The sequence below is a fragment of the Pan paniscus genome, chromosome 12 (genome assembly GCF_029289425.2).
Source record: "Pan paniscus chromosome 12, NHGRI_mPanPan1-v2.0_pri, whole genome shotgun sequence".
In the NCBI taxonomy this organism is placed as follows: Eukaryota; Metazoa; Chordata; class Mammalia; order Primates; family Hominidae; genus Pan; species Pan paniscus.
The window spans coordinates 39,469,765-39,487,767 of record NC_073261.2 but is presented as its reverse complement, the minus strand read 5'-3'; the positions used below and the strand labels follow the sequence as shown (position 1 = coordinate 39,487,767).

Genomic DNA, 18,003 nt, shown 5'->3' with positions numbered 1-18,003 from the left:
TAAGATCTCATTTTAGTTCTGAGCATCTCCTTTTTAGTCTTACCAGGTTTTCAGCCTGTACAGATGTGAATTTCTGTTTTTGCTAAGTACCCTACAGATAGCCAAAATAAGGAGTGGTTAGCACGGATTGTCAACTCATTCTTTTTTTTTTTTTGAGACAGAGTTTCGTTCTTGTTGCCCAGGCTGGAGTGCAGTGGTGCGATCTCGGCTCACTGCAAGTTCCGCCTGCCGGGTTCACACCATTCTCCTGCCTCAGCCTCAGAGTAGCTGGGACTACAGGTGCCTGCCACCATGCCTGGCTAATTTTTTTTTTTTTAATTTTTAGTAGAGATGGGGTTTCACTGTGTTAGGCAGGAAGCTCTTGAACTCCTGACCTTGTGATCTGCCTGCCTCGGCCTCCCAAAGTGTTAGGATTACAGGCGTGAGCCACAGCGCCCGGCCGCTGTTCTTACTGTCTTTATGACCAATAAGGTAGAAGAGTACATAGTGTACAGATTTTTATATAATGTGTTGACTATATTAACATTCCTCTCCTTGCCTGCAAAAAAAGTCTTCAGTAATGAAGAGAAGGAATCCAACCAAGAGAAATTATACCAAGGTATGAGAGGTCTAGGTGGGCAGATGGCTTCAGCCCAGAAGTTCAAGACCAGCCTGGATAACATGGTGAAACCCTGTCTCTACCAAAAAATACAAAATTAACCAGGCATAGTGGCATGTGCCTGTAGTTCCAGCTACTCAGGAGGCTGAAGTGGGAGGATCACTTGAGCCTGGTAGGTTGAGGCTGCAGTGAGCTGAGATCATGCCACTGTACTCCAGCCACAGGGAAAGAGTGAGATCTTATCTCAAAAAAAAAAAAAAGAAATTATACCAACATATTTGCAGTTGGATAGTGGAATTGGATAGATTATTGACATTTGAATTGTTTCTTTGCTGTGTTTGGTGAGCATAAACTTAGAAATATCAAAAGAAATATATGTTTATATTCCTTAACATTTTATTTAAGGATGTAATGCATTAAAGGCAGTATTTTTTTTTCCCACATGTTTTTATTGCTTAAAGGTGGGAAAGGTTTTTATTCCTGGACTGCCAGCTCCCTCTCTGACGATGTCCAACACAATGCCTCGGCCCAGTACTCCACTAGATGGCGTTAGTGCTCCAAAGCCTCTTAGTAAACTCCTTGGATCATTGGACGAGGTAAGAAAAGGACTAGGTGCTGCCAAAAAGTTACCATTTTTTAAAGAAGTTTGGTTAAATATTAGTTCTTTCCATGGTTCACTTAATTTTAGTTTCTACTTGCAGAATAAATGTTTTCAAACAGAAGTGATTCAGTTAACATACACTGACCTCCCTTGTGATGTATGTGATACTTTTTGAAGGTGCTGGAGAGATGGAAATGATACATTCTTTTCCATCTAGGGATCTCACAATTGTGTGGAGTTGATGTACTGTCTGCATAAGAAATTAGAATTTAAGAAAGACTCATGACTCAGTAATGTGGAAAAGAGAGTACCATCGTTGATTGACTGATGGGAAGATACCATCCAATGGGAGGCCATGGCAAAATCAAAGCCTCATCTCTGAGAGACATGTCCGTCTTCGTTTGGACCTTGGGGATGAGTAGGATATCTGTAGGTAGAAAGGAGCATTCAGGGCAAGGAGAAACCACACAGGCACAGGCAGGAAGGCCAGATAATGCGGAACATTTTTAAATGGATATTTGTATCTTCATCTCCTAGTCATAAGGACTCAATAAATCTGTAGAATAAATACTTATAAAAGTACAAGTAGTCTGTAGGGTGAGGCAGGATAGGGTTTGGATAACAATAATAACCTTTTTTGAGCATTTTCTATGTGCTAGGCGTTGTTCTCAGTGCTTTATAAGTATTAATTATTTCCTTAGAACAGCTTTATTGAGAAGATAGTACTATGATTCTTTTTTTTACAAATGAGATAGAGGTTACAAATGAAATAAACCTACTAAGTGGTAGAACTGGGATTTACACTCTTACTAATGTGCTCTTAAAGGGAGAAAGGATGAAAAGGTGGTTTTCTTCTGAATGCAATTGACAGGGCATTACAGGATTCTGAGAAAGGAGTTACGAGGTTTTGGATCTGTGTTGTAAATAGGTGTATTTTGGGATTAAAGATAAGGAGACCAGTTAGCCTCCAAGTGAGGTTGTCTGTGTCAGTTTAAGAAGTATGAAGAGGGTCTGAGCTAGGGCAGTATATGTGTGGAAAGGAGGGATTAATATGAGAGGCCTTGAGAGGTGGAAATGAGTTTGTCAGCTGATTGGTTTTGTGCTGCTGGGCTGGGGAAAGGTGATGTGGAACGAGGCTCCGAATTCTCTGAACGACCTGGGAAGGTACCTGGATTTACCAAGTTAGGAAGCCTGGAGAAAAGTGGTTTGTATTTAAAGGACATGTGAGTGTGGATGTTTAGGGACGGTTCAAAGGGAAGGTTAGTGCTATCTGTTGTATTTGATAATGTCTATGTCTTCATTATATTTTTAAACATGTGCCACATTGAATTTTTTTTCCTTCAAACCAGCACATTTGCAGAACATTCAAAGGGGGAACTGGAGAAGTGTCAGAGTGTTTTGTGTGATTTGGAAGAATTTCTTTTATAATGGAAAATGGTTTCCAACTTTTTTAGAATTCTATAAGCCTGGTAATAGTGCCTTTTTGATAGGTGTAAAGTCATGGAAATGATAGTCTAACACATTGGCTGATGGCTTTTCCACTTCTCTGGAAGATTTTGCTAGTAGACTTAGAGCCAGGACCAGTGGAGCTGAATTTTTCCTGGTGACTTTTAGAGTAGAATCTGGAATAGAATAAATACATCCTAGTCTTGATTGTCAGTGTTGACAAGATATTCACTTCGAGATATATAAATTGAATTAAAGGAATCAAAAAAGGATCAGTGGTCATGACTAGAGATTAAGATTGGAAGCATCTGCATGTAGATAGTAACTAAGACCATTTAAATTTTTTGTTTGCATATCTGCAGTTAAGCAAATAAATGCTGTTCCTGTATTTTTGAATAAATAATTGCCTATAGGGGAAATACCACTAAATACTGGTCTCATTTGTTGGCTTTTTCATTACTGTCCTTTCTTCCTGGGCTCTTAGTTCCTCAGCTGCCTCAAATCACAGTTTAGTTTTTTTTTTTGTTTTTTTTGTTTTTTTTTTTTTTGAGATGGAGTCTTGCCCTGTCATCTAGACTGGAGTACAGTGGGGCAATCTCACCGTACTGCAACCTCCACCTCCTGGGTTCAAGCGATTCTCCTGCCTCAGCCTCCCAAATAGCTGGGACTACAGGCACCCACCACCACACCTGGCTAATTTTTGTATTTTTAGTAGAGGTGGGGTTTCACCATGTTGGCCAGGCTGGTCTTGAACTCTTGACCTCAAGTGATCAGCCCACCTCAGCCTCCCAAAGTGCTGGGATTATAGGCATGAGCCACCGCGTGCCCCGGCTCACAGTTTAGTCTTTAGCCCTGTAAGGTTGCTAACAGTGCTGCTGGCTTCCCTCCCTCTTAGCTATGACTTTCTTTGCATATTGTCAGCCTTTCCATATGTTCCTCTTACCACCAAAATTTGCAGATGGCCAGAGCAGAAAAAGCAAGGTTCTCCAGGAACGTTGGCCCCCTTCCCTGCAGTTGCCTTCTCTCCTAGATCTTGGTCGCTCAAGTCCAGGTTGCTTCCACAGCTTTTCCACAGCCACCAATCAGATGTTTTCCTTTTACCTACCTTTTCTAGCTGTTTTCTGTGAGGACCTTGGTTTGCTGGTACTTCATTGTATCTGGAACAAAATGTTTTAAAGAGCCTGGGTCTTGCCGTGTCATCCAGGCTGGAGGGCAGTGACTATTCACAGGCTCACTACAGCCTCAAATTCCTAGGCTTAAGTGATTCTCCTGTCTCAGTCTTCTGAGTAGCTGGGACTATACAGGTGTGCACCACCATGCTTGGCTTGGAGCAGAATGTTTTTGAATCATTACATATTATTGTTTGTTAGACCATATGCAAAAAAGAAATAGTTAAATTTCCTTGTCCTTAATTTCTCAGAAAAGAATTCATTTGTATTGTATTTACGACTTTTTACAGGTTCTTCTGTTGTTCCCAGTTCCAGAACTGAGGGATTCTTCAAAACTTCATGATTCTCTCTATAATGAGGATTGTACTTTCCAACAGCTTGGAACTTACATTGATTCTATCAGAGATCCTGTCCATAACAGAGTCACCCTAGTAAGTATAAACATTTGGTAGCTTTCCAAGAAGTGGGCTGGCATTTCAAATTTGACAGAATACAGAATTTTGTCTGAAAGATGACAACAAACATTTCTCATGATTTAAAAAAATCTATTGTGTCATTTTTTGGCACTATTTTACTTTTTACTATACAGTAATTCTGCTTGTTTTCTACAGTTTCTGTATTATTAAAAACTTCATGAAAACAAAAGCTTGTTGAGTCAGTTGAATTGTATATTGATGTGATTTTTTGTCGTCTCATTAAAAGTAAATGTCCTTTTGATGATGGTGACTCACTGTATAAAGATTAGACACTTTTTATTAAAACAAGCATTTTGGAAAACATTTTGCAAATAATTACATTTAAAGTTTCTGAAATTTGGAAGTGTTCATTTCTGTCTGAAAATTGTTTTTCATTTATTTTATTGCTTTGATGGGCAAAGTCTTGTACCAGCTATTTTTAAGACATTCAAAGACTTAGAATGCACAGATTTTATTTACTTTCTCATTTGTTTCCATCTGGGAACTGAGTAATGGCTCCATGGTTAGGATCACTATTCCTGAAATTGCCACCTCTGAGTTAGGTACGATTGAGAAGTTTCATTTATAAGACATGAAGTAATTGTGATTTACATTAATAATTGGGGTTTTAAACATTATTTTGCCATTTTTGAAGCCACTGGATCAAGTTCTTAGCTTTGTAGAGGAGCTTTAAAGTGCTAGGGGGTGCTTTGTGACGTCCACTCTATGTGTGCTCTAAGGCTGGAGTACAGGTGAAGGATGTGCTATTTCTGTTCTCTGAGGTTCTTCTGTTGGGGAATATTGTGCAGTATAATAATATATGGACATGCCTGCTGGGCATGGTGGCTCACACCTGTAATCCCAACATTTTGTGAGACTGAGGCAGGTGGATCGCTTGAGGTCTGTAGTTCGAGACCAGCCCGGCCAACGTGGTGAAACCCTTTCTCTACTAAAAATACAAAAATCAGCGGGGTGTGGTGGTACACTTCTGTAATCTCAGCTACTTGGGGGTCTGAGGCAGGAGAATCGCTTGAACCCAGAATGCGGAGGTTGCAGTGAGCTGAGATCGTGCCACTGCACTCCAGCCTAGGTGATAGAGTGAGACTCAGTCTCAAAAAAAAAAAAAAAAAAAATATATATATATATATGTATATGTATATATATGGACATGCCTCTTGCAAGAACATCTGGGAAACTGGAAGCCTAAGCGACTAAGATAATTCTTGGCATATTTAATGTTTTTTTCTGTAATGTATTAATGATGTTTTTAATTTTAAAATAAATATCTCAATTTTCAGATAAATTGTGAAAGTAACCTAATTGCCTTAATTGAATAAAACTTAATATTATTGTCAAAATACAATCAGAATTTTCTTAATAAATATTGGATTCTGCTTGAATTATTCCTGAGTTGCAATTTCAAAAATGCTAGAGGAGAATATTTCTGAACATAGCATAGTAAACAAAATGTTAGAATTGAAGGGATTTGCCAACAAACGTAGGTTAAGAAAAGAATGCCTGTATGATATAAGGAAGTTCATGACATATCTTGGTTTCCAATCTAACTGCCAAAGCAAGACATTGGCAGATTGTAGACAAGAATGACTTTTTCATTTTAGGAATTTTCACTGCTGGTAAATGGTATTCCAAGTGGCTATAGAGATTCCTTGCCTTCTAAAAGGTATTTCGTAATCACAAGGCCAGGTACCTAGAAGTATTATCAGCCTAAGCAAAATATATAAAAACAAATAATAATGGAAGAAATTAAATAAATAAAAACAAAAAATCTTACCCCTTTATAGCCAAATAGAAGCCACATAGTTTATGCACGTAAGTTTATGTACTTTACCTGCAAAGGGTTCTCACATACTCATGCAGCTTTGGGTTTACACTTATTTTGGATTCAGCTATGACATACTTGGTTATATGGTATTTTAATATTATTTGCTTCCAACCTGTGCTGTGTGAGTTTGCATATTGCAAACTGATGGGATAGAGGATATGTTGATGAGGGTGGGCCCAGTGGCATGACAGTGGAAAGGGAAAAAAGAATCCTGGAAGAGAGGATATGTGAGTACACAAACATTGCAGTTTGGGATTATTTACTACTAAAAGCAGATTTGGGTCTCTTCCCAGTGGTAGCCCTGGCCACTCTGAGGGGATCATTGTATGACAGTGTAGTGCTATAATTGATGTGGAGCCACTGAGAATGGTATAAGGCCAGATGTGGTGGGCTCATGCTTGTAATCTCCTCCCTTTGGAAGGCTGAGGTGAGGGGATTGCTTGAGGCCAGGAGTTTGAGACCAGCTTGGACAACATAGTGAGACTCGGTCTCTACAGAAAGAAAAATAAAATTAGCCAGGCATGCTGGCATGCATCTGTAGTCCTTGCTACTTGGGAAGCTTGAGCTGGTGGACCACTTGAGCCCAGGAGCTGGAGGTGACAGTGAGCTATAATTGCACCACTGCACTCCAGCCTGGGGACAGAGGAAGACCCTGTTTCCGCTTACCAAAAAAAGAATGGTGTAAATTATGTGGTATTAACTCTTAACCCTTTTAAGGCAGAGAGCATGTGAAACATTTTAGAAACTGAACGACATCAGAAATAAAGTTATAAAGCTTTGGTTAATAGGCATGTTAAGTCATTTAGAACATCATGTAATGCTAGCTAAGCATTGCTATTCGTGGATGCATATATTGAATATTATATATTTACTGAATTATGTAGGCAGTATTTTATATAAATGTATAAACATAGAAGTTGTATGTTTTTCATAGTGACTTTTTTTTTTTTTTTGAGACAGTTTCGCTGTAGTCATCCAGGCTGGAGTGCAATGGCGTGATCTTGGCTCACTGCAACCTCTGCCTCCCGGGTTCAGGCGATTCTCCTGCCTCAGCCTCCTGAGTAGCTGGGATTACAGGTGCCTGCCACAATGCCCAACTAATTTTTGTATTTTTAGTAGAAATGGGGTTTCACCATGTTGGTCAGGCTGGTTTCGAACTCCTGACCTCAGGTGATCCACCCGCCTTGACCTCGCAAAGTGCTTAGATTACAGGCGTGAGTCACCATGCCTGGCCCATAGTGACTTTTAATTTGTCACCTGAGCTAGAACATCTTTAAGAGTGAAGGGGAGCAGTTAGTAATTGCTGGGCAATGGATGTAAATCAGGACTGTCTCTGGCAAACTGGGCTATTTGGTTACTTTATTTCTGATGCAAAATTAATGATCAAAAAGCTGTCCTTGGCCGGGCACAGTGGCTCACACCTGTAATCCCAGTGCTTTGGGAGGCCAAGGCGGGTGGATCATGAGGTCAGGAGTTTGAGACCAGCCTGGCCAACATGGTGAAACATGGTCTCTACTAAAAATACAAAAATTAGCCTGGGGCAGTGGCAGATGCCTGTAATCCCAGCTACTTGGTGGCTGAGGCAGGAGAATCGCTTGAACTCAGGAGGCAGAAGTTGCAGTGTGCCAAGACCAAGCCACAGCACTCCAGCCTGGGCAACAGAGCGAGACACCCTCTCAAAAAAAAAAAAAAAGCTGTCTTCAGACCCCTTTCAAGCCCTGTTGAATTCAGTAGTTGGTTTTAGTTTCAGATGATGGGTTAGGTAATGTTTGCATCTCATTGGCTCTTTAATGACAGTTTTCTTTTCATAATAATTGGCCTTTACATAGTAGAAGTTAAAAAAACTTGGTTATTGAAAGGGGAAAAGAAATGCATGTAGAGTAAGAATACTAAAATTAATCTTTGCTTTTAATAGTACAAACGTGTTTGCAAACAATTAAGTTTATCCTGCCAAAAGAAATAGCAGTTCAGATGCTTGTCAAGTGGTACAATGTCCACAGTGCTCCAGGAGGACCCAGTTATCACTCGGAGTGGAATTTATTTGTGACTTGTCTCATGAACATGATGGGTTATAACACAGACCGCTTAGCATGGACTAGAAATGTAAGTAAATACAATTGTTTTCTTTATGAGTTATTCTGTTAATGTAATGGTTGCATAATTGGTAATATAACATTGAGACTATATAATAGGCGTACCATATTCAAAATAATAGAATAATATTAAGGTTTATTGTATCTATATGTTGTAAATCAAATCTCACTTAATATTTAATGTTAACATTTTACTAGTGATTATAATTACTGAGCTTTAGAATGTTAAAGCATATATGACTATTTCTCATTTCACCTTTGTAAAATGACTGCAAGTTATGCTAGGATTAGTGATAGTCTTGGTTTTATTGATGAAGAAACTGGATCACAAAGAAATCACAGATCTGTGATTTTTTAAAAACTATGACTAGACTGCATCTTCTGACTCCTTGTTTAACATTGTTTTCTGAAGACAAGATTGTCTTTTTACACACATATTGCTTGGGATGTGAAGAGGAAGGTTTGATTTGAGGGAGATTTAAAGTACTTTAGCCTGAGTATCTACTCTGTTAATGGTATAAAGCCTTACCTCTCATCCTCTTCCCCCAGTAACATCCTTACAGGCCCTTATTAGATTATTTACAAAATCAGCAGAGTGGTGTCTTCAGTATTGGTGATCTCCTTCTAGCTTTGGAGATCACTCCCAGGACAACTTTGCCTGGGTCACCCTGAAAAAAAATCACTCTAGATTATAATTACCCCTTTTCCAGGTAGCTCAGCTATACCATTCTATATGTTTTAGCCTTGCACACCAAATCCTTTTTTTTTTTTTTTTTTTTTGAGACAGAATGTCGCTCTGTCACCCAGGCTGGAGTGCAATGGCACAATCTCAGCTCACTACAGGCTCTGCCTCCTGGGTTCATGCCATTTTCCTGCCTCAGCCTCCCGAGTAGCCGGGACTACAGGCACCCGCCACCACGCCCGGCTAATTTTTTGTATTTTTAGTAGAGACGGGGTTTCACCGTGTTAGCCAGGATGGTCTCGATCTCCTGACCTCGTGATCTGCCCGTCTCAGCCTCCCAAAGTGCTGGGATTACAGGCGTGAGCCACCGCGCCTGGCCAGCAAATCCATTTTTAAAACTTGTTTTTTGTCTTAATTATGAAATGAAAATGTGGAAAATGGAGGAATTAAGAAAATAATTATACTACTCAGAGATAACCACTCTAAATATTTTTGATGTTACCTTCTATATAAAAATACCAATGAAAATTTCCCGTATCATTAAAAATTTTTTCTAAAATATCTCCATCATTTCTTCATAGTGTAGTTTTATCATAATTAACCAATAGCTAATAATTGTGCCTTGTGAATCTGTTGTTTTCGTTATCGTAATTTATAAACATCCTTTTTCATAACTCTTTAACCACATCTCTAGTTACTTCCCAAGAATTGAATCTTAAAAGAGAAACTGTGAGGTCAAGTAATGTTTGGAAAGGGGTTCGCCGGTGACATTCTTACTAGCATCATTTAAAAGCGCCCATTTCACCACAGTGTTTATTTGTGGTGTGGTGAACCTTTGCCAGCTTCCTGAGAAATTTTATCTTATTTCTCTATAGGTAAATGGGAATGGTTTTTTCAAAATTTCATCAGTTATTTATAGTTCTTATTTTTTGATTCGTATTTCATGTCCTTTGTCTATGTTCCAGTCTCTTCTCAGTCCAGTGGCCAAAGTAATCCTGTTTGATAACGTCAGGTTGCGTTCGTCACGCCTCTGTGTAGAATCCCCCAGTGACTTCCCATGTCACTCAGAGTAAAGGCCATAGGCTTATAAGATGCCATGTGACCTAGCCCATGCTCACCTTCCTGGTCTTATTTCTTAATGCTTTGCACGCATCATCCCAGCCACATTGGCCTCAGCTCTGTTCCCTGAACACTGCCAGCATGTTTCTGCTTCTGAGTGTTTGCACTTGCCATTACCTCTATGGAGAATGCTTTCCCTCCGACAAGACGTGCTTAGGTCTTTATTCAGATGTCACCTCAGTGCTGCCTGTCCTGCCTCTCTCTATAGAATTACACCTGCCTCCATACCTTTAGTGCCATTTACCTGTTTTTTTTTCTTCTCACTTAATTAAATATAATATACTATATGTTTTACTTATTTTGTTTTGTGTCCCTCCTCCCCCAGCTGGAATGTAAATTCTAGGAAGGCAAAGATTTTTGCTTAGTTTTGTTTACTACTCTCTCTCTCCAGGACCTGTGGTATTGCCTGGCATAGAAGGATACTCAGTGAACATTTGTTGAGTGAATGCCGTTTTCCATCTGAGTGAGATACTGTTTTTAAGAGTTTGTGTCTATTTCAGCACATGAAGGAATTGCTGTCTGCATTTTCCTTGAGAAAAATCTTATGGGAAAATAGGGACAATTTTCTTTTCTTTTCTTTCCTTTTTTAAGACGGGGTTTTGCTCTGTCGTCTAGGCTGGAATGCAGTGGCGCTATCCTGGCTCACTACAGCCTCTGCCTCCTAAGTTGAAGCGATTCTTGTGCCTCAGCCTCCTGAGTAGCTGGGATTACAGGCATGCACCTCCACGCCTGGCTAATTTCTGTATTTTTAGTAGAGACGGGGTTTTGCCACGTGGGCTATGCTGGTTTCAAACTCCTGAGCTCAAGTGATCCTCCCACCTTGGCCTCCCAAAGTGCTAGGATTACCTTCTTTTCTTATTTTAAACAATTGTATCCAAGTGACATTATCCCCAATTTTTCTGTTCTTTATTACATGTGAAAAGATTAAGCCTCATAGAAACTGGATTTCTACATTATGAAAAAGCATGTCAGCTTTCTGTAGTTTTGTGTATCATTGTCCTTGGAACTTGTTGATGAGTACAGATTGTTGTGTCCTAGTCTCTGGCAGAGAACCTATGCCCCCTCGCGTTTCCATGTTTTGGGGAGGACTGAGCACCTACCCATTTTTTCCTTTGCAAAGAAGGACATGGCTCTTTGACTTACTTATTGCATGATAATTATAAAGGAAGGAATAAGGAAATCAATTCTTGAGGCCAAGTTGCTTTGCCATTTGTTTATAGGGCTGCATGGTTAAACCCTTGTTATCTTTTGTCCTCATAGTCAAAGCTTAGGATGAAATGGTCCTCATTGGCAAATGGTTTTCATTTTGCTTTGTTCAGATTTATTCTTTTTGTTTTCACATATATAATGTGGTGGAGTACAGAATTTCTGCCAATGACTCGTTACACAATTTTTGGCATTTCTTTGTGCTTTCTTTAATTTGCTGATGTGTTCCATGAGTGCACTGGACTGTGCATTTGGGGTTAACTTTTTGTGGCTTTTGGGCTGCTCTTTTTTTCATTAGATAAATATTGAATCCCTGCTGTGGGCCAGGCATGATGCCAGGTTTCTCACATATACCCCAAACAAAACAGATTGTTCCTCTGGAATTGACTGTCTTGAGGGAAACAAATAAATAATATTTGATACATGTGTTATGACAGATGAAGGGTAAGGGTCCATAGGAGCATATAACAGGGTTGGCTAACCTGAGACACATTGAAAGAGTGAAGATTAAACAGATCCATGTATGGCACAAAGAGCCATCCTTATCAGGCAGTTTCTACTTTCTCATAACTCCAGGCCTTATGAATCTGATAATTATAGCAGGGACATTCTTTTTGACTGTGGGACTTTGTGTGTGTTACATTTTGGTTGAACTTTTAGGTTAGATAGTTACTGTTATATTTGTTGCTTTGATTTCACTGTTACTACCAGGTTTTTTATAATATATATGAGTTGGGCTGTTTTTTATTTGAATGCTTCACAAGCAAATCTTCTCTCTCAATAACATTCGGTTTTAAAAATCACTTTATTGCTACCTATGTTTAGTTTTTATATAGAAATCAACTCTGTTTAGGTGAGTGAGTTGATAAATATGTAAGTTTTTCAGCATAGGAAAATAGCCATTGCCATTTATAGAGTTACAGTTTATTAGTTGATGGTCAATGCCCATGTGAAGTAGCTGGGGCAGCAAAGATTATGCCAGGGGAAACTGAAGAAGAGCAACTTGCAGAAAACTGCTTTGATGTAGTTGTACTAGTTGGAAGATAGGCTCACTATTGTAATAGAAAGGCCTCAAAAGATACAATGGCTCAAACACAATAAAAATGTCTGTCTTGCTTACATAACAGGGCTTAGCAGATAAACAGGCCACACAGTTATTCAGGAACCCAGGTTGATGGAGGATCTTTTGTCTTCGGTTCAAAGCTTGCCGTTGGTTGACTGCATTCCAGTCAGGTGGAAGGGGCAAAGAGCCTGGAGGAGCAGGGGTAGGACTGGACTGGTCCTGGAAGTGATGACAGTGACTTCCATTTATAATTAACTCTGTCAAAGGGTCACACCTAACTTCAAAGGAGGCAGACGTATGTATGTAGTCTGGCTGTGGGTTCAGGAGAAAGAGGAGAAAAAGGATTTTCCAGAGTAGCTACTTGTCTCTGCCATAGGATTGTTAGATAGTTTACTGTAGGTGGACTGTAAATAAATGTTTGCTTAGTTCTAACATTTGACTGATATTGGGTTGATCCTTTGAGACTTGGTATATTGTGGATATGCCTAAAGTTTCTTTTTCTACCAAAGATGTGTTGTAATCTATGTCATTACAGAAGTAGGAGAGGGAAGGAAACTACCATTAAAATCAGTACTTAGGAGCCCAGGCACTGTTCTAGATGTTTGCATATATTAATATGATTTCATTTCATCTTTACAGTAACCTAGAAGAAAGATATTTAAATAATGACTTTCCAGATCAAAAAATGAGTTTTGATGGCTTTTCTCAGTTTTCATAATTGGCAGAACTGATTTCTGAATCCTTTAAGTTGATCAGTTGACAGGAATGCATTTATGATTTTTATCTTTTCTTTTGGGGTTACTTTTCAGTTTGACTTTGAAGGATCACTTTCCCCTGTCACTGCGCCCAAAAAAGCAAGGCCTCCCGAGACTGGATCTGATGATGTAAGCATTATTATTTCTTGCTAATATAAATTAATTTATGGATATTCATACTATTCTTCCACTTCTGTGGTATTCCTATCAATTCCTCTATCTTTCCAACACCTTTCACTTTATTTAGTTTAATACTGAATAGCAATTATTTTGAAGAGTAGGATCTGTTACATTTTCTATGGTCTTTAATGATTATCTAAAAATTAATGTATGTATTACTGCATGATTTCAGTTTGGGTTTGTAGACATTTTATTATCAACTGATCACCTGAAATGACAGCATTTACCTTTTTTATGCAGTGTTTTTTAAATTAAGGTTCTCAATCATATCAAGTTCCATGGTATATTCCTTTTTTTTTTTTTTTTTTTTGAGACGGAGTATCGCTCTTGTCGCCCGGGATGGAGTGCACTGGCACGATCTGAGCTCACTGCAATCTCCGCCTCCCAGGTTCAAGCAGTTCTCCTGCCTCAGCCTCCTGAATAACTGGGATTACAGGCGCCCGCCACCATGCCCGGCTAATTTTTGTAGTTTTGGTAGAGACAGGGTTTCACCATGTTGGCCAGGCTGGTCTCGAACTCCTGACCTCAAGTGACCTTCCTGACCTTGGTGTCCCAAAGTGCTGGGATTACAGGCATGAGCCACCGCACCTGGCCTCCATGGTGTTATTCTTAAGTGGTCCAAATATGTTTTTTTAAATTGTGGTGTAATTTACAAAAATGAAATACATCTTGAGTTTACAGTTTGATCAGTTTTAATATATGCACACTCATGTAACCTACACTCCTATAAAGACACAGAATATTTTTATAACTCCATAAAATTTCCTTGTGCGGTTTTTTTTTTTTGAGACGGAGTCTCGCCTTATCGCCCAGGCTGGAGTGCAGTGGCACGATGTCGGCTCTCCACCTCCTGGGTTGAAGCTATTCTCCTGCCTCAACCTCCTGAATAGCTGGGATTATAGGCATGCGCCACCACGCCTGGCCAATTTGTGTATTTTTAGTAGAGATAGGGTTTCACCATGTTGGTCAGGCTGGTCTTGAACTCCTGACCTCGTGATCTGCCCACCTCGGCCTCCCAAAGTTCTGGGATTACAGGCATGAGCCACTGGGCCTGGCCCCTCTTGCTGTTTTTAATCAGCTTTATTCTCTTCTTCTAGCAATCACTGATCTGAATTCTGTCACCATATCTTAGTTATGCCTGTTCTAGAACTTGATGTAAATAAAATAATATAGTATGTAATCTTTGGTATAAGATTTATTCAGCATAATGCTTTTGAGATTCATTCATATTGTTACCGATATCAGTAGTTTGTGCTTTTTTATTGCTGAGTAGTATGAATATACCATAGTTTGTTTATCCATCCTTCTTCTGCTGGTAGATATCTAGGCTATTTCCATTTTTTTTTAAGTCTTATGAATAAAGCAAGCTACTGCCAAAATTCACTGGCAAGTCTTTGTGGATATATATTTTCTTTTTTTTTTGGAGGGGACAGAGTCTTGCTGTGTCATCCAGGCTGGAGTGCAGTGGCACAATCTCGGCTCACTGCAACCTCTGACTCCTGAGTTCAGGCAGTTCTCATGCCTCAGCCTCCCCAGTAGCTAGAATTACAGGTATGCGCCACCATGCCTGGCTAATTTTTGTATTTTTAGTAGAGACTGGATTTTGCCATGTTGGCCAGCCTGGTCTCAAACTCCTGGCCTCAATAATCCGCCCATGTTGGCCTCCCAAAGTGCTGAGATTACAGGTGTGAGCCACCATGCCCGGCCCGTGGACATACATTTTCATTTCTTTTTTTTTTTTTTTTTTTTAAGAGACGGGGTGTCACTCTTTTGCCTACGCCGGACTGCATTGATGCTATTGTGGTTGACTGTAATCTCGAACTCCTAGGCTCAAGCCATCCTCCTACCTCAGCCTCCAAGTGGCTAGGACTACCGGTATGCTCCATCATGCCTGGCTAATTTTTAAATTTTTTTGGCAGAGACAAGGTCTTACTATAATATGTTGCCCAGGCTGGTCTCAAACTCCTGGGCTCAAGCAGTCCTCCTGCCCCTATCTCCCAAAGTGCTGCGATTACAGGCATGAATTTTAATTTCTTTTAATTTAATTTAATTTCTTTTAAATTAAAATTCACATCTGTAATTTTAATTTCTTTTAATTTAATTTCTTTTACATGAAAATTCACGCCTGTAATCACAGCACTTTGAGGGGTAGGGGCAGGAGGACTGCTTCAGCCCAGGAGACCAGCCTGGGCAACATATTATAGTAAGACCAGTTGTCTACCAAAAAAATTTGAAAATTAGCCAGGCATGATGGCGCATAACCTGTAGTCCTAGCTACTTGGAGGCTGAGGTAGCAGGATGTTAAACACTCTTTCATGTGCTCATTAGCTGCTTATGTATCTTTTTGTGAAGTTTCTGTTCAAATCTTTATCAACTTGTAAATTAGATTTTAAAAAATATATAAGCTGGTGAAGTTCTTACATGTTCTAGACATGAGTTCTTGACCATATTTTCCCTTAGAATGTGGCTTTAACAGTGTCTTTGATGAGCAGAATTTTTTATTTTAGTTATCCAATGTATCAGTTTTTTATTTTATTTTATTTTATTTTTGAGATGGAGTCTCGCTCTGTTGCCCAGGCTGGAGTGCAGTGGCATGATCTCAGCTCACTGCAAGCTCTGCCTCCCAGGTTCATGCCATTCTCCTGCCTCAGCCTCCCCAATAGCTGGGACTAACAGGCGCCCGCCACCACACCCGGCTAATTTTTTTGTATTTTTTTTAGAAGAGATGGGGTTCCACCGTGTTAGCCAGGAAGGTCGTGATCTCCTGACTTTGTGATCCACCCGCCTCGGCCTCCCAAAGTGCTGGGATTACAGGCATGAGCCACTGCACCCGGACCAGTTTTTTCTTTTATGGTTAGTTCTTTCTGTATCTAGTCCAAGAATTTTTAATTTAGAATAACACACTGTATTAAGCCTTATTAAAAACACCAGTAAATTCCAAGATCTGGAAATAGCATAAACCACATTCTCTGAACCAAATGCAGTAAATCACAAGTAGAGCCAAAATACACTGAACATTTGGAAAATGTAGTCCAATCAGTCTGAATATAAAAATCAGTTGATTATTAGATTATATTACTAGGCCTGGCATCTTATACATGTGGAAAGATGAATACACCAGGTGAATGCAGGTGGACCTTCCTTCTTACCAAAACACAGTTCAGTGTAGTGGCCACTAACTTGCCATCTACTTTTCCTATAAAACCTAGTCTGAGATAATCTTAAATTTTCTCTCTCAATCTCTACCTAAATAGTATAATTCTTCTCCCAATGTCTTTCCTAAAAGGGCATGAAAAGATTTTTTTTAATGGTTTTTAAAGGTGGCTTGCCTTAACGTTTATAACAGGCTTGCTATTTTATAGTTACTTCATTCTTAGCATTGTCTTTTTTTTTTTAACATACTCTTAGATCAACTTAATGTGAAAATGAAACTTGAATTGTTTTAAGTGAATTCATTTTCTTATGATATTATAAGGAGGTATTATTTTTAAAAATTAATATTCTTTTTATTCTTCTCAGGACTGGGAATATTTACTAAATTCAGACTACCACCAGAATGTTGAGTCTCATCTTTTGAACAGATCTTTATGTCTGAGTCCTTCAGAAGCTTCACAGATGAAGGATGAGGATTTTTCACAGAATCTCAGTCTGGATTCTTCTACACTTCTCTTTACTCACATACCTGCAATTTTTTTCGTTCTTCACCTTGTGTATGAGGAGCTTAAGTTGAATACTCTAATGGGAGAAGGAATTTGTTCACTTGTTGAACTTCTCATTCAGTTGGCAAGGTAAATTTGTTTGTAGGTTAGAAACTGCCAGGAAGTCCTGAGATGACTCTCTTTTCCATGATATCATATAGGGACCTTGTAAATAAGTTTCTGAAATCTACCTTCTCAGAAAACTAGGGCATCTCTGTAAACCACAGAGTTGTTTGAAGATACTGGTTTTGTAAGGGCCTGTGAGCCATGCAGGGATTTTTAGTCTTTGTCCTGAGATTAGTGGAAGGTCACGAAAAAATGGAGATGACCTGCTCAGATTTTCATTTTGACAGGATGACTGACTGACTATACTGTGATGGGAGTTCTAGAATAACATCTGCTGTTTTGTAATATCCACATTCAAATAGTGCTTTATAGTTGACAAAATCATAGTTTACATATAAAGTCTCAAACAAGGTAAGTTTCCTATTTTAGTGATGAGGAAACTTGCCTAAATTTGTTTCCTGGGATATGAGTGTTTGATAGTTGTAGACTCATTTTGCTATGCTATCCTTGTTGCAGTCTGAGGTTGTCCCTGTCTTTGAGGCACTCATAGTAGATCCACAATAAGATAGTTCTAATAATACGTTTCAACACCTTTCAAGAGCTTTGAAACACCTTGTGTATGGCTCAGAATTCTAGGGTCATACTTGTGTTTTGTTTGACCTTTATGACCTTTGGTGATAAAGAAGTTGAATTTGAATTGAAATGTCAGCCTCTGAGTTAAGACATAGTACGTTTTCTAATTTCTGTTGTCTTTTTTGAGATCTTGAAATTCAATCCTGAGACATGGCAGTTTTAATCAATGGTAAATATCTCTTAGGATGTCATTACTATCATGAAAATTATTTTGTAATTAAATAATTTCCAAACCATAATCATGGCTGTCTGAAATAAGTAATGTGTATGATGTTTTACATTTTATCAGGTTTTTTTTTTTTACATATTTTATCTTATTTACTCTTTAAAACTTCAGAGTAAGTGAGCTGGTATTGCCCCATTTTCTAGAAGAAAATACTGAGGTTTATAGACATG

The 18,003-nt window shown here is 39.0% G+C and overlaps 1 protein-coding gene across 1 annotated transcript in view; it reads left to right on the top strand.

Annotated features, from left to right (window-relative positions):
* The window catches only part of LOC103785893 (anaphase-promoting complex subunit 1-like), a 79,760-nt gene that overhangs the window by 28,488 nt on the left and 33,269 nt on the right, over positions 1 to 18,003 (top strand). The window contains 6 exon segments of the mRNA XM_063594811.1: positions 1,060 to 1,194; positions 4,105 to 4,244; positions 4,771 to 4,832; positions 8,028 to 8,215; positions 13,085 to 13,159; positions 16,730 to 16,998. Of these exon segments, the coding sequence (XP_063450881.1) occupies positions 1,060 to 1,194; positions 4,105 to 4,244; positions 4,771 to 4,832; positions 8,028 to 8,215; positions 13,085 to 13,159; positions 16,730 to 16,998 (869 nt within the window).